This window comes from Rattus norvegicus, chromosome 1 (genome assembly GCF_021556685.1).
Source record: "Rattus norvegicus strain SHRSP/BbbUtx chromosome 1, alternate assembly SHRSP_T2T, whole genome shotgun sequence".
NCBI classification, from domain to species: Eukaryota; Metazoa; Chordata; class Mammalia; order Rodentia; family Muridae; genus Rattus; species Rattus norvegicus.
The window spans coordinates 5,932,993-5,947,010 of NC_141534.1; the positions used below are offsets into that span (position 1 = coordinate 5,932,993).

Consider the following 14,018-nt stretch of genomic DNA (forward strand, 5'->3'; position numbering starts at 1 on the left):
CCTTATTGAAACTTTTTCGTTTTACATGGTCCGTTTCTTGTTAATCTGAGTACCTGACATGTTGATATTCTTCTGTTCAGGAAGATGTTTCCTAGTTCAGACTCCTAGCAGTGGGGGATACGGAACCTGAAACAGCCATCTCCTGTAAGCAGTCAAAGCTTCCGGTAGAGGGATGGAGACACCAACCCAGCCACGAAACCTTCAATCCACAATTTATCCTACCCACAGATGTGCAGGGTAAAGATGGGACAGAAATTAAAGGAATGTCCGGCTAATGACTGGCCCAACTTGAGACCCATGCCAAGAGAGACAAGAGCCCACCCTGGCAGTATTAATGGTAATCTGCTATACTTGGAAACAGGAGCCTACCATAACTGTCATCTGAGAGGGTTCACCCAGCAACTGATGGAAACTTATATAGAGACCCAGCCAAACATTAAGTGGAGCTTGGGGAATCCTGTAGGAAAGGGTAGGGTGGATTTAAAGGAGCCAGAGGGGTCAAGGACACCACAAGAAAACCTACAAAATCGACTAATTTGGGCCCATGGGGTCTACAGAGCCTGAACTACCAACCAGACAGCATGTGTGGGATCAGCCTAGGCCACATAACAGTCTACACATAACAGTTGTACAGTTGGGTCTTCATGTGGGACTTTTAACAGTAGGAGCAGGGGCTGTATCTGACTCTGTTGCCTGCCTTTGGATCCCTTTCCCCTAACTGGGTAGCTTTCTCTCACCTCAGTAGGATAAGGTGTGCCTAGTCTCTGCAACTTCACATACCAAGGTGGGTTGTTATCCATGGCAGGCATCCCCTTTTCTGAGAAGCAGAGAGTGGTGTTGGGAGAGGCAAGAGGGGATGAGAGGGAGGGCCTCAGAAGAAAGGAGGAAGGGGATGCTGCAATTGGGATGTAAAGTAAATAAATTAATGAAAAAATGAAAAAATTTAAATTATGCTGCAGAACATAATATCAAATACAGATGAGTTCCATAATAGAAGAACTGTGTTTACTAAAACATAAGCTTTTAAATTATAGTGAGAACTAAGAAATTTAAGTAAAAACCATTTTAAAACCTCACTATGTATGCGTATACACACATACATAAATAATCAGTTGGGTTGTTTTACCAAGAATTTTGGCAGGATATGTTAGCATATGCCTTTAAAATCAGCATTCAAGAGGCCCAGAGAGGTATATCTTTGGACTTGAGACCCGCCTGAGCTTCATGGTGAATCACAAGACAGTCTAACAGCCTACATGCTACAAAGCAGGGCCTTGTCATAAAGTTAAAAACAAACAAACAGTTATTTTCCTTATTTAAAAACATTTCCTCAAATCTCTAAAATGGTTCAAAGGAGCTGTTCAGTGTCTTACTGAATTACTACAATTTATGTCTATTCTTCATCCTCTGAAGCCAGTACTCATAAGGGATTCATTAGAAAGATATGTATAATTTCCATAAAATAATGTATAAGATGATAGGCTGGAATGAACCTCAAAACAAACAAAAAGCAGCAAACAAACAAAAAACAAAACCCAACATTCTGAGAAAAAAAGGAACAATGGTCAAAACAACAGAACTACACAGAACGGAATCTAGGAGCTAAAATAGATCTCCCAGCTTCCAGTCCATATCCACTAGGTTTCCCATGATTCCCTAATGTCTAATGGAGAATGTGACTGAAAACATGAAGGGATTAAAATATGGGAAGAGCAACATCTGATGGAAGGCCAGGGTATGTCATCTATACAGCAGGCAGCCCACAGTGCTTCTTGGCCTAAGGAAGTCATGCTGCCTTTGAAGACTACATGTGGGGGCTGTGTGTGTGCTCTCAGTTCCCTGAAAGTCTTAGGAGAACAAGGCTCCCTGGGAAATAGCGGCACCCCTTTGACCTGTTTCAGAATAGGACCAAAAGAACTCCTGGGATCCGTTTCTGTGTTCAGAGTTAATGTGGCTTTGTTTTCTATCCTGGACATGTGTAATGTGTTTTTTTCTGAAATGTAAAAGTGTGCTGCCAAGTTGCTCACTCCCATTGTACAGGGATGGAGCAGGGCACCCTTCCTTCTAGCAGAGCTGCCAAGCTTGCTGTTGGCTGCTGTTCTATCACCTAGGGCTACATCTCGCACCTACCTTGTTCTTGGAGTAAAGGTAAGGCACCACTTTCTGAAACACCTTTGGCACCTGCTCCAACGTGTCATTGTTAATAACATGCAGCATGCATATCTGGAGTGTAGTATATACTTTGGGGAGTAAGATTATATCTTGAGGAACCAAAAATGTTTCTCTGTAATTACAAAAGCATGAGCCTTTCTTAATGCAACTCTCAGAGCCTGGAATAGAATTTAATCCCTAATAATCTTTGCAAAACTTTCAAGTTGCAAGTAACTAAAGCCTTATACATCTTTTCCGTTCCATGTTACTATCACTGTGTCATTTTCTTGTCACTTGTGACTTGTACTTAATATGCTATCGCTTGGAAATAAATGTTATCTATCTGCACCGGAAACAGACTGACTTATTATGTTAGCATATTCACTGAAAATGTACAGGTTATTTACACATTTCATGTTTTGATGTGAGGGATAATGATAAAAATTTTCTGACATCATATCATAAATATGGAAAGCTTTGATGTATCATTTATGGAAAAGTTTTTAGCAAATATCAGAGTCTACAGGTTGATGCTTTTACTGCTAACCATACTTTTACTCTTGAAACTGCAGATCTGAACACTTCATGCAGTCTGACGATGGCGTCATTCACCACTTGCCTGAATACTATGAACCAGGAATTTGGTGGCTGGTCTGTATAGTTCACGGTGTGGTCAGCAAAGGCCAGCTTGGTCTCCTCATCTTGATAGCATGGGTAGGACTCCATAGACTTACACTTGCTTTTAAACATTAGTCTAGAAATGTAAAAATAACTTGACTGTCAATGACAAAGCACTTTTAAAGTAAACTTCATTTACAAAAGAGACCTAGTAGCCCCTGAAATAGCCTGCCAAAGTTTGTCAGTTCAAGGTCAAAGAGGCAAGGTGTGATTCATAGCATCTGGTATCAAGCAGGGAGAAGTACACTACAGCTCAGGTGTGAATGGTATCTTTTAAAGGCATGTAACTGAAAGAGGATATATTGCTAAGCAAGAGAGTAATTAATGCTCATAGAGGGAAACGAGGTTTGGTGTTTAAGCATAAAGCAGGGCAAAGCAGTTATAAGTTATATTATACTAGAATTTTTTGTTCCCTCTGTTTTCTGGCTCATGCAGCTGACTAAACAAATCATGGGACACTCTGTCTCCCTTCAGAGAACCTGGTGACTTCTGGGCTATCTCTATTCCACAACGGGGAGGAGTCTTCCCTTCCTGGCTGAATCTAGATCTACCTTCAAAAGCACCATGAATCCTGGGTGTTTTCCAGACTGTCTCAGCAGCTATCTGGGATGGAGGCCGTTATAGCCATACAGAACCATTCTTCCCTGGAGATCTAGAGTATTCTTTAGCTACAAGAGGTCTAGCAGTGTTCTTTACCTTAAGAGAGACAGTGCATATTGCTCCAAATTCATCTCCAATACTGCCCAAATTTTCTGAAGTGTATCTGCAACACTGATATTCTCCTTTGTTTCTAAACAAAAACAACGGTAATAATATGGTAATGGTGGTAATAACAGTCATAGTTAGTAATAACAACAACAACAACACTAAATCCATAAGATATCTGAACCATGATTTTGTACAATTTTCATTTTGCAAGTAGAGAATTTGAAATCCACTAGAGGAGGCATGTAGATCCTTGTGCTCCCAGGTAAAGTGCTAGGGAAAGCGGGAAATGTTAAACACACAGGCTTCTCTCATAAAGAAAAAGATATGTAACCTACTTTCCAGTCAGAAACTTGTGAATGGATATAGTTAATAGTCTAGTGACTTCCGTGCTATCTCTATGGCCAGACCACATCAACTCCTTCAGACACCACCATGGTCTTGATTATCTTTAGCCTGTGTTTCAGTTAATCTGTTAGAATATATCTTTGTGTGAAAATACCACTTTGCTTTGCAAGAGCTTTGACACAGTCATGTCTTAAGTTTTGTTGCACAGCCAGGATCGAATTATTTATCACCAGAAAATTGTATTTTGCTTAAATATGCCTAAAATAAACTCAGTAGGGTCAGACTCTAGAAGTTTGAGCCAATGCAGGCTACCAAGTTGTGTTGAACAGGGTATCTTGCCTCTCATGGATCAATGCTCTGCTGGCTGTGGTGTTTGTAAAGACTCCCACAATCCTCAAGTAAGATGGCTCTAGGCTCCAAACTGTGAGAGGCATAAAAGCATGTTTAAAGCATAGAGCTATCAATGTCTAGATGAGAGCACTGCTTATGGGATTCTACTGTTTTCTCTCATCTTCAACCTAAAAACATAGGGGTTTTGATGTTGTTTAAGTGATTCCTGAAACGGTTTATGTAAAACGATCTTCTGTCAGACCAAAAATTCCCATGGAAAACCTTTACCCAGAAAAAGCAACTGCCTACATTTAATTATTCTAAAGAATACACCTGGCTGGATGGCATGACCCTCTGGCTACTGCACTGCCCACAGATGGCTTTCCAGTACATGGACAAACTAATTGCCAGGGGACATGCTATCCTGAGTATGCATCTCCAAGTCAACATGACAGAAAAGGGCCCTCTCTTTTTCTTAAGTCCTGCTTGAGTTTTCTCATTGCTTGACCAGGGTCTGAAATGGGAACCTTAGCGTTTGCTTCTGTACTGTGTGCCTGATGTCAAGGGGCAGCTTTGCCTGAGTGGCTGTCTTCTCTGACTGAAACCATCATGGGTGAGTCGTCCCTGAGATTCATTCAGTAAATACAAGTTGAAAGAGCTACATTATGAAATTGCTTGCACTTCTTCAGTTTCGAGAATTGGGGGGTGGGTGGAGCTTATCATAGAAATATAATAGTTACTACTAACAGAGAGAACCAAAGATATTTTTTTGATAAATGACATTTGTTGTCTAAGCAGAAAGTCATGAAAATCAAATAATTATAATTTACTTCTATTTCTAGCTTGCTCTTTCCTTCCCCTCCCCCTTCCCTTCCCTTCCCTTCCCTTTTCTTCCTCTCATTCCCTCTTCCCTTCTTCATTCCGTCTTGCCTTCCTGATTTCTTGAGCTGGTAACCCAGGTCAACCTCAAACTAACACTAGCAATGCTTTCACCTCATCTTTCTGACTGCTGTAACTACACTGTACACATCAGCATCCCTTCACTAGCAATGCTTCTATCACAAACTATTTACTACATACATATTCTAAAAATCTTTGGGTATCTAAACTCTTTGCTCCTTCGACAAACATTTCAGCAAACTACAATGTTCTATCAAAGTAAATCTTTCCCCCTCAAAGGGTCAATGGGTATTACATGATGAATGGACATGATTGAATATACCTTTTGAATTTTAATTTGACATTAAACACTGATGAGTTCTGAGAATGAGAAAATAAACTCTAACCAGTTCCTTGCCTCAGGGGATTTCAGTACTTAGTAGATAAAATTAATGAAGTATTCTGTGAAGTAAGGTGACTCTAAATTACCACTCATTCCTTCCTATACACTTTTCAAGGGCCTTAAAACCGTACCTGGTGTCCTGGCTTTCATGAGCAGTCTGACATAGTTCCCTTTCCACATGGACTGAATTTTCACCGCAGCAGCTATTTCCTCGGGAGAATACTCCTTTTCATTTACTGGCATAGAATATTTAAGGTCTACCCATTCCGCTGGCAAGGGAAAGACAAACACTGGATTGGGATTTGTATTTACTCCTTTTCCCCAACATTTAATGCCTGCAGCTGTGAAAGCCTTCAGACATATAAAATTCCACAAGGCTGGACTGAACAGCCCATTTCACAGTGCCCACTGAGCTTAGGTAAAGGTCTGGGGAAGGAAGCTGTGGTATTTCAATGACCTGCCTTAGATTTCCACCGGAAAGGGGACAGATGCATCCCTCAGAACTGAAAGGAAACAAAATAGAGAATAGAAACAAGATGGTAAGAGTAAGAAGAAACTGAGGCATCTGCTCAAGGGTCCTTAATTCAAGCCAGGCAGGTCAATGACAATACAGAGGAATTCTGGGTCCCCAGGAAGTGCACATGACTGGGATGCTTCCTCAGCAGACTATGGGAGCCTCCGGAGCATCCATCCCAGAGAGAGCTGGAACGCCATGGTTCTCAGGCAGATATTTGTCTCTGCTACACAGCAGATGAACATATCCATTTTAAGTTATTTATTACTTCCATGCTCAAATACTTAGAATGAATCAGCACCTAAAGAGGCATCCTCTGAGAAGGAATCCAGCAAGTCCGTGTCTAAAACCATAGCCCGAAATGCAAATTTGAAGTTTAAAGGAGGCTTGGCTACTTGAGATTTTTTCATTAAACGCCACAATGATATATGGAAAACCTGGAAAAGATAAAAATATTCACAGACACACACACACACACACGCACACACACATACACACACAGATACACACACGCACATACGTGTAATTAACAATAGTGGATAATGTAGGTTGAACTATGCATGGCAAATGGAGCGCAGTTGTTCTTTACTAGAGGATTTGCCTTGTCTGTTGAGAGTATAGGTAAATTATGATAAAATATTTTTAATGAAAGGAAAATTTACTTGCGCTTGTTTTAAGCATGGTGCATACTATTAACTTACACAAAATTACAGCTTAACTGAATGTCTTGTGTTTTTTATTTTGGCTATGAAATTCCTCCCTCAAGAGCTTTTGGTAAGGTCAGAGGCATTTTCTGTTGTCACAACTGGATGTTATTGGCATATACAGTGGCAACAAGTGATCTGCGACACATACCAAAGGGCATAAGACAGTCCCGTAATAAAAATAATTTAAGCTGAGTACCAGTTGCACAGACACTGAAAAAAACAAGCAAAAACAAACAAATAAAAGCAGATGTAACTGGACTGCCCTGCAGCTGGGGTAGCCATTACCCCTCAGTTTCCTTCCTTGAGAGATAACCAGGAGTATCCTGCCTTCCCCTCCTGTAGGGTACCTAAGAAACCAGAAAGCCGCTCAACCTCAGAAGAAGCTAGTACTCTATGAGGGAGGTTCCTGGGGGCAACTTGAACTATTGAAAAAAATCACTGCCTGGTGAGTTTCCTTTATGGAAACATCATTCTCAGTTTAGCAAAAGCCTCTGGGTGGGCAAGGCTCAGTAGCCCCCAGCAGCCACTATCATATTCTTTAATTTCTTTCTCTCACTCCTCTAGACTCCTCTCTGCAAACCACTACCCCAGACTCAGCATTTGGACTACCACTTTCAGACGGGAGGTTTGCTGCTGTGAGCTTCAGAACCAGAGATTGCTTACCCGGAAGTGTTGAAGCGTGAGTTCTTTGTTGTTGAGGGGGATAGGGTAGTGAGCTGCCTGCAGATCCCTCAGAGCTGCAGGCAATTTACCTCTGTCTTTGAAATTAGCAATCACATTGCCAATAGCCTTCATAATCATTACAGACTGTTCTGTAAATCGGTAGCTCTCCTGTGAAGACAGAGCATGCATGTAGCAACCATCCTCCTTTTTATTAATGGGCAACTAACTTCACAAATGTTCAATCTCCAGGGAAGAATATCCTCTGCTCTGTGACTGACTGAAGGTTATTTTATTTGTATAGAATCGAGTGAACTGAGGCTTTTTATTGGATGCTATGGTCTAGGAGACGTGACACATGGGTTGGAAGTCCTCTGAGAGGGGCTGCAGGAGAGGAATTCTACCCCTGGGATGGAGTGGGGAAACGTCATGGTATTAATGTCCAGAGCTAGTTCTAAAGGATGTCTGGGAGTTAGATTGACAGAGATTGGGATTTTGAGGACTGAGGAGTAGAGAAGATTGCAGGGAGAGAGTCTTGCAGGATAAAGACCAGTGTGTGGGCTAGCTTTGGCTGCCTGCTCCCTCCAGCTCCGAGAAACAGCAAGAGCTCCAAGTTGACCAGAGATTCCAGGAATCAACCAGTCTGAGATGTCTGAAGACTGTTCTGGTTGGTGTATATTGGGTAGAGTTTGAGTCGCCTGGAGCCACATATGCTGACTTAGAGGAAGTTGGAGAAAAACTGACTGAGCCATTTTACTATCTCTCTAGGGGGTGTCATAATGCAATCATTGTTTTATGGATATGCAGATGACTCAGAGGAGGCCCAGCAAATGTGCCTTGGCAACACAGATGCCCTGCTGGGTGAGAAACTATTGACAAACAGGTACTTTCTCACTTTCATGCTTGAACCCCTACGTGATCATTCCAAACATCAGTGTCCAGAAAGGTCTTGACTCAGTGTAGTCTAGTTAAAATAAGCCTCTACCCAGAGAAATTATCTGGTTATATAGCATATCTGGGAATGATCAGTTATGACTCTGGGAGTTAGGGTGTCTTAGATCATGGGAAGGCTATGTTTTTGTGCTTCCATTAAAATAAACACATCATAGAGTTTAATCTTGACTCCAATAACCCTTATAACATAGGAACATTATACCATCAGAGAAATAAGAACTTTCTCAACAAAATAATCCTTAGGAATTCATTCTCCTGCAAGTTGGATAATGCACAGCCCACAAATGGAATTGCTTTAAAGAATTTGAAAAATAAGCAGTATAAAGTGAAGCATGGCATGTTTGTAACCCAGATACTCTGGAAGCTGATGCAAGAGGACCACAAGTTCTAGGTTAGCCTGGGATATATGATGAGCTCCTATCTCCACAAAACTGAAGTAACAAGACAAACAAACCTTCCAGAATAGTCAAGGAAACAAAGAACACCTGATGAGATCAACTTGATGTTCCCTTAGTGCCTACTGAGCAGAATAGAAAGCATGTGAAGAAGAAACTGCGCATCCTTCAGATGGACGCCTAGAGGAAACTTGTAGACTCCTATCTACACAGGCTAGAAAACATGAGGCAGGCATGTCTAGACCATCAGAACACAGTGGAAAGGCCCACTCTTCAACCCTCTTGCTGTTGTTCCAAGATTTTTCTGGCTGCCTTAGAGAATCCCGTGATTGTACCATCTGGAGGTTTCAGCTAGTTTTCTGGGGTTTTTAGTGTGTTTGTTCTGGACATTTTAGTAAGCCATTAGAGATGAGAAGGCACTGGGTGTCAGACAGCAGAAAATAGCAAATTCTTACCTCCCCTAGGCACATGAGTAAACCGCGGATATTTTAAACAAAGGGGGAGGGGGTAGTGGAGTTACTACACCCATTTTCTCTCTGAGCAGAGAAAGGAATAGAAGAGAGAGGAGAGAGGAAGAAGTGATGGGTGCTTCCAGTGGAACACTCTGACTCCTCCTCATCCTGAGATACACTCTTTTAAGGAAGGGGTGGATAGGGAGGAATGCTCAGATTTTAAGTGTCATCCAAAGGACTTTACTGGTGCTTTATCCCTCTCAAGGACCACTGCATCTACCTGAGGAGATGCTGATAGACATCAGAGACTCAACAGAGGAGAGGTGTGTACAGTTGTCAAGGATGAATTAATTGTGTTTCTCAGAGATTACATTTCAACATTTCTTAGAGGATATACAAATCATTTAATAGGGAGGAGAAAAGCTAAATAAATAAATAATATAATTGAGTTAAAACCTTTGCAACCAGAGGGGGCTGGTTTACTAGGATATTTACCGGCTCAAAGTTGGGCAGTACAACATCTTCATCACCAATGACAAATGTTGTCATGCTGCAGACATGTATGGCATGCCCCACAGGGGAATATGCATTGAAGAGCAGCATATGCCTCCTAGAGAGAATGGAAACCATGTGAAGACCATGCTTCTTCTGTTAAATGTATTTCACCTCTGCTAGTTGCTTGATCAGAGTTTGGAAGACAGAAGTTAGTGAAAAGTTGTTTTGTTTTGGTAGGTTTTTTTTTTTTTTTGGTTTGGTTTTTGTTTTTGTTTTTAAGACAGATGATGTGTACTCTAGGACAACCCTAGATAATCACAAAATCTGTGTTTTACTAGTTGTAGGAGACAGAAACAATTAGACAACATGACAGATTTTCACACACTGAAGATGTCTCCCACAGATTGTTTTTCTTGTTGAGCACAGGGCTTTGCAGATTCACAATCACATGTCATTTCGCACATGTAAATTCTCTCTCTACTATCCAGTATCACTGAAAACAGAGACAACCACTTTCCTCCCTTACTAGGCCTTTAGATGGTGCTCAAAACAGTGGTGGCTTAGGGCCTGTGAAGAGAGATGCAACTCCAGGACCATCCTTTTTAAATCCCTTGTGCTTGATGGGTGAACAGTAAGATAAGTGGCTCTCAACTTGTGGTTCATGAAGCTTTTGGGGTCAACTGACCTTTTTCACAGGGGTCATGCAGCAGACATCCTGCGTATCAGATATTTATACCATTATTCTTGACAGTAGCAAAATTATAATTATGAAGTAAAAACAAAAATAATTTTATGGTTGAGGGACCACTGCAACATGAGGATTGCAGCATTAGGAAGGTCGAGAACCACTGAATTAAAGAGTCTCATAGAATTAATTTGATTTCTGGAGTGCCTCTATATATAGAGACTAGATTGAGAAATTTGTTTTTTGTTTTTTTTGTTTTTTTTTTTTTTAGATTTTCTAGACATTATGAATGCGTAACACACATTGCTTTAGCATTTTGTTTTGTTGCTTAGGATCTGCTTTTTGCACACAGTCTATAACTTTTCACTAATGGCATATAATTAAAAAGATTGATTTTAGGATAGAATTCCAGTAAAAATATTTTCCATTTAAACTATGAGACAGTATTCCAAATTTTGTACACTAAAAATCAATAAAACACTTCCAGGGTGCGTAATTTTCTTCAAACAGAAAGTGTGATGTGTTTGCCTAGTTTTAGTATAATTAAAATATACCACAGGTGAAAATTCTAGTTTGGTGGAAAGAAATGCTATTTTATAATCTAAATGCAATCCAAACTTACACAGAAACATGTAGAATTCTTGTTAAAGAATAGTGATTTATGAGAACATAAGAGAAATTCTTGACAGATTCATTCTAGAAACTTCTGGGTTAAGCCAGGCTCTTTACATATACACCTACTGGACCACCAACAATGATCCTTCCAAAGGAGCATCCAGTGTGGCCCTAAGAATGTCATTTATTGAAAGGATTCTTTCTCTTGAGAATCCCAATGACAGATAGGCACCTTGTGGAATCTCACACCAGAAAACAATGAAGTAGAATCCCCAGTGCCTACTTCATTAGTCACAATCTAAAATCCACAAACATGGGAAAACAAGTCAGACCTTACCCAACAGGCAGACGCACCATGCTGGCCTTCGTAGCATAGGTGTGAATCCTCAGAACAACACTAAGAGGCTTCAGGGACTTCCAGGTGATGGCTTCAGCTGTCAGGAGCCCAGGCTCCACAGGAGGACTCTCTTTTGTTAAGGCTTTGGGAGAAGGGAGATGTGTTGAAATATGATCATGGAAAAATAACCAGCCTCCACTTGCCTTGCTTCCTGTCCAGTAATACTGTATGTAATCCTGAAGATGAATCAGGTACTGAAGATATTTTAAAAGCATTGCTGAAATGCCAGAAACTACATTTGGAAATTTGGGAAATGGTGCCTACCTTGGCTCCTGGCTCTGCCTCCCTGTTCAGTTTGCCCTTCATAATCATCTCCTCAGACAGAAAAATTAGGATGAAAAAGTTGGGAAAAGGAGAATGTGCAGGTAAACTTCATCATAGTCTGCCACTATTTCTTCTCATCTCTATGTACATGATTAGAATATATTCTGGGAGTCAATTTTAACAGGGGAAATTGTGTAATATCCAGGATAGTAAGAGATTTCTAAGACTATTAAAGAAAATCAAAATATTCCTTTGTCTGTGTAAGTGTTTGCTTTCAAATTCAGCCTTTGAATTTATGTAGAAGTTGCAAGGAAAAACCTTTAAAGTTTTTCTTTAAATGTGCATCAATAATTGTTTTTCATTGATGGCTGAGAATAAAATGCATTTTGCCTTTCTTCTAAAACACTCTCAGGCTAAAGATACAAGGCCACAGCATCCTCATGGATGGCAAATTTCAATGTCCTAGAACATGAGAACTTCAGAGCTGTAAGCCAAGTCAAGGTATTAAACTGAGATCGCTAAATTTAGAAAAGTTTACTAAATGATTATTTATTTGGTGTCGGCTATGTAAGATTCATTATTCAACACAATTGAGATCCATGCTGAAGTGTAAAAGCCCTTACCATTAATATTGCCAAAACACTCAATTCTTATTGAGCAACTCTAATGTGACAGCCTGAGTTAAAGATATGCTTCAGCAATGTAGGTCAAAGGATCACAGAGTGATCACAGCATATATCAGAAGACCTTGCATTATGCCCACCTAGTAAGTAAGAGGCAGAGTCGGTTAGGGCTTCCTAGAGTTTGTGTGGGAAAATGAGGGCAGAGATTTCTCACTAAAGTCAGCAGCATGGCTTCCAGTGGTAATGAATGGCAGTAAGAGCAGAGACTTGAAGAACGGAGACTTCAAGGTTTAAAGTAGTCACTTGTGAGAGCAAGAGTGGAGGAAGGACGGCGCACACTAGGGAATGCCTCCAGAGAGGGGCTTGCTGACACCAGGGCTCCTCAGTATTGACTGGACTGGTCAGGAGGGATTTTCCTTTTCCAAGGCATTTCAGATGCTCTTTTGCAGCCAAGGATTAGGCAGAGTTTAGCCAAGCATGGGGATGTGTATCAGGGAATGGTGATAGAAAAAAAACAGAAAGGTTCATATAGTTCAGAGTCTAGAAATCCAAGGAAACTGTACTGGATTTCAGGTTAGCACTCCTTCTGCCTGTATAACAGTAATGGGAACTGGCTGTGTGCACAAGGGGCCAAGCACATGCAGAGGATCCACATGTAACAACCTACTCTCATTAAATCAGACTCGGTCTGAGACCAGCATTAACCCAGTCCATGTGCAGCACTTCCAGGGTTAGACATTTTCCACAAGGCTCTACCACACAAAGACCTCGCTAACTGCATCACCCATGCTGGGGGACAAGCCTCCAGTACACAGCCTTGGAGGAAATGGCCCTATAAGTCACAGAAGAACCTAAATGGGATGAAAGGAAAGGATCACTTCTGATCATCGTCCAATCAAGTAGGAAGATGAGGACCAGTAGAGATGAAAAGAAAAGTAAGATTAAACATGCCAAAGAGGTGAGTGAAAGACCGTGACCAAGAGAAAATTAGGGGGCAAACTCATCACAGTCTCCAGTGTGGAGAAGCAAGAACAAGAGAGGCAGTGGCAGGGCAGTCCTGGGTAACTCAGTTTCTTTACCTATGTTCTGAACTAACGTTATCGTTACATGTTCCTGAGCTGTTACATGTTCCTGAGCCCACCTGTGCTCTGGACATCCAGATGATCCCACTCTCAGAACCCTCTTACCTCCAGATTCCCCCCAGCGCACCAAAGCAGAAAAGCAAACCAGTAGTTCAATAGGCTTCAGGCTGTCCACAAAGAGATAGTAGGGCACACGCTCTTCCATGAACTGCAAGAAATCAGAGCAGGGGTCAAACTTAGCAATCCACTCATCCTGCCAGTCATAGAATAGTCCACACTCTTCTCCATGAACAAAAATAGGGGAACTGCAAATTCCAGAACTAAAGTGGTGAGAAAGTGAGAAGGCTGAGGGTAGAGAGTCAAATACAGACAGACATGGACAGCCAGACTGAGCATAGCAGAAAAGGAAATTGCTTAGTAGGGATGCTTTTAGGCATTTTGTAGAACGGTATATGGTAAAAACAGACAAATGAAAACCTCTTTTCATTCTTTTCACAAGCTCTTCAGAAATACAACCATGGCTTGCTGGTGTCCATCCAGGATAAGGTTTTGTTTTAGACATACAGTGAAGGGATTGGTCAGACCAGAGTTGTTTGAAAAGGCAGTCATATACATCCATGTGGTTAGGGTTTCAGTGCATTCTATAGAGAATTATGAACATTCCTAATTCCCAGGAAAATA

The 14,018-nt window shown here is 41.1% G+C and overlaps 1 protein-coding gene across 14 annotated transcripts in view; it reads right to left on the reverse strand.

The window, feature by feature from the left end:
* Positions 1-14,018, reverse strand: part of Adgb (androglobin) — a 143,240-nt gene that overhangs the window by 47,326 nt on the left and 81,896 nt on the right. For all 14 annotated transcript variants that reach the window (XM_087651342.1, XM_087651334.1, XM_087651375.1 and 11 more), the window contains 9 exon segments: positions 13,443-13,545; positions 11,309-11,450; positions 9,672-9,786; positions 7,379-7,546; positions 6,310-6,445; positions 5,626-5,763; positions 3,526-3,619; positions 2,771-2,905; positions 2,131-2,284 (listed from right to left, as the gene is read on the reverse strand). In XM_087651342.1, the coding sequence (XP_087507468.1) occupies positions 2,131-2,284; positions 2,771-2,905; positions 3,526-3,619; positions 5,626-5,763; positions 6,310-6,445; positions 7,379-7,546; positions 9,672-9,786; positions 11,309-11,450; positions 13,443-13,545 (1,185 nt within the window).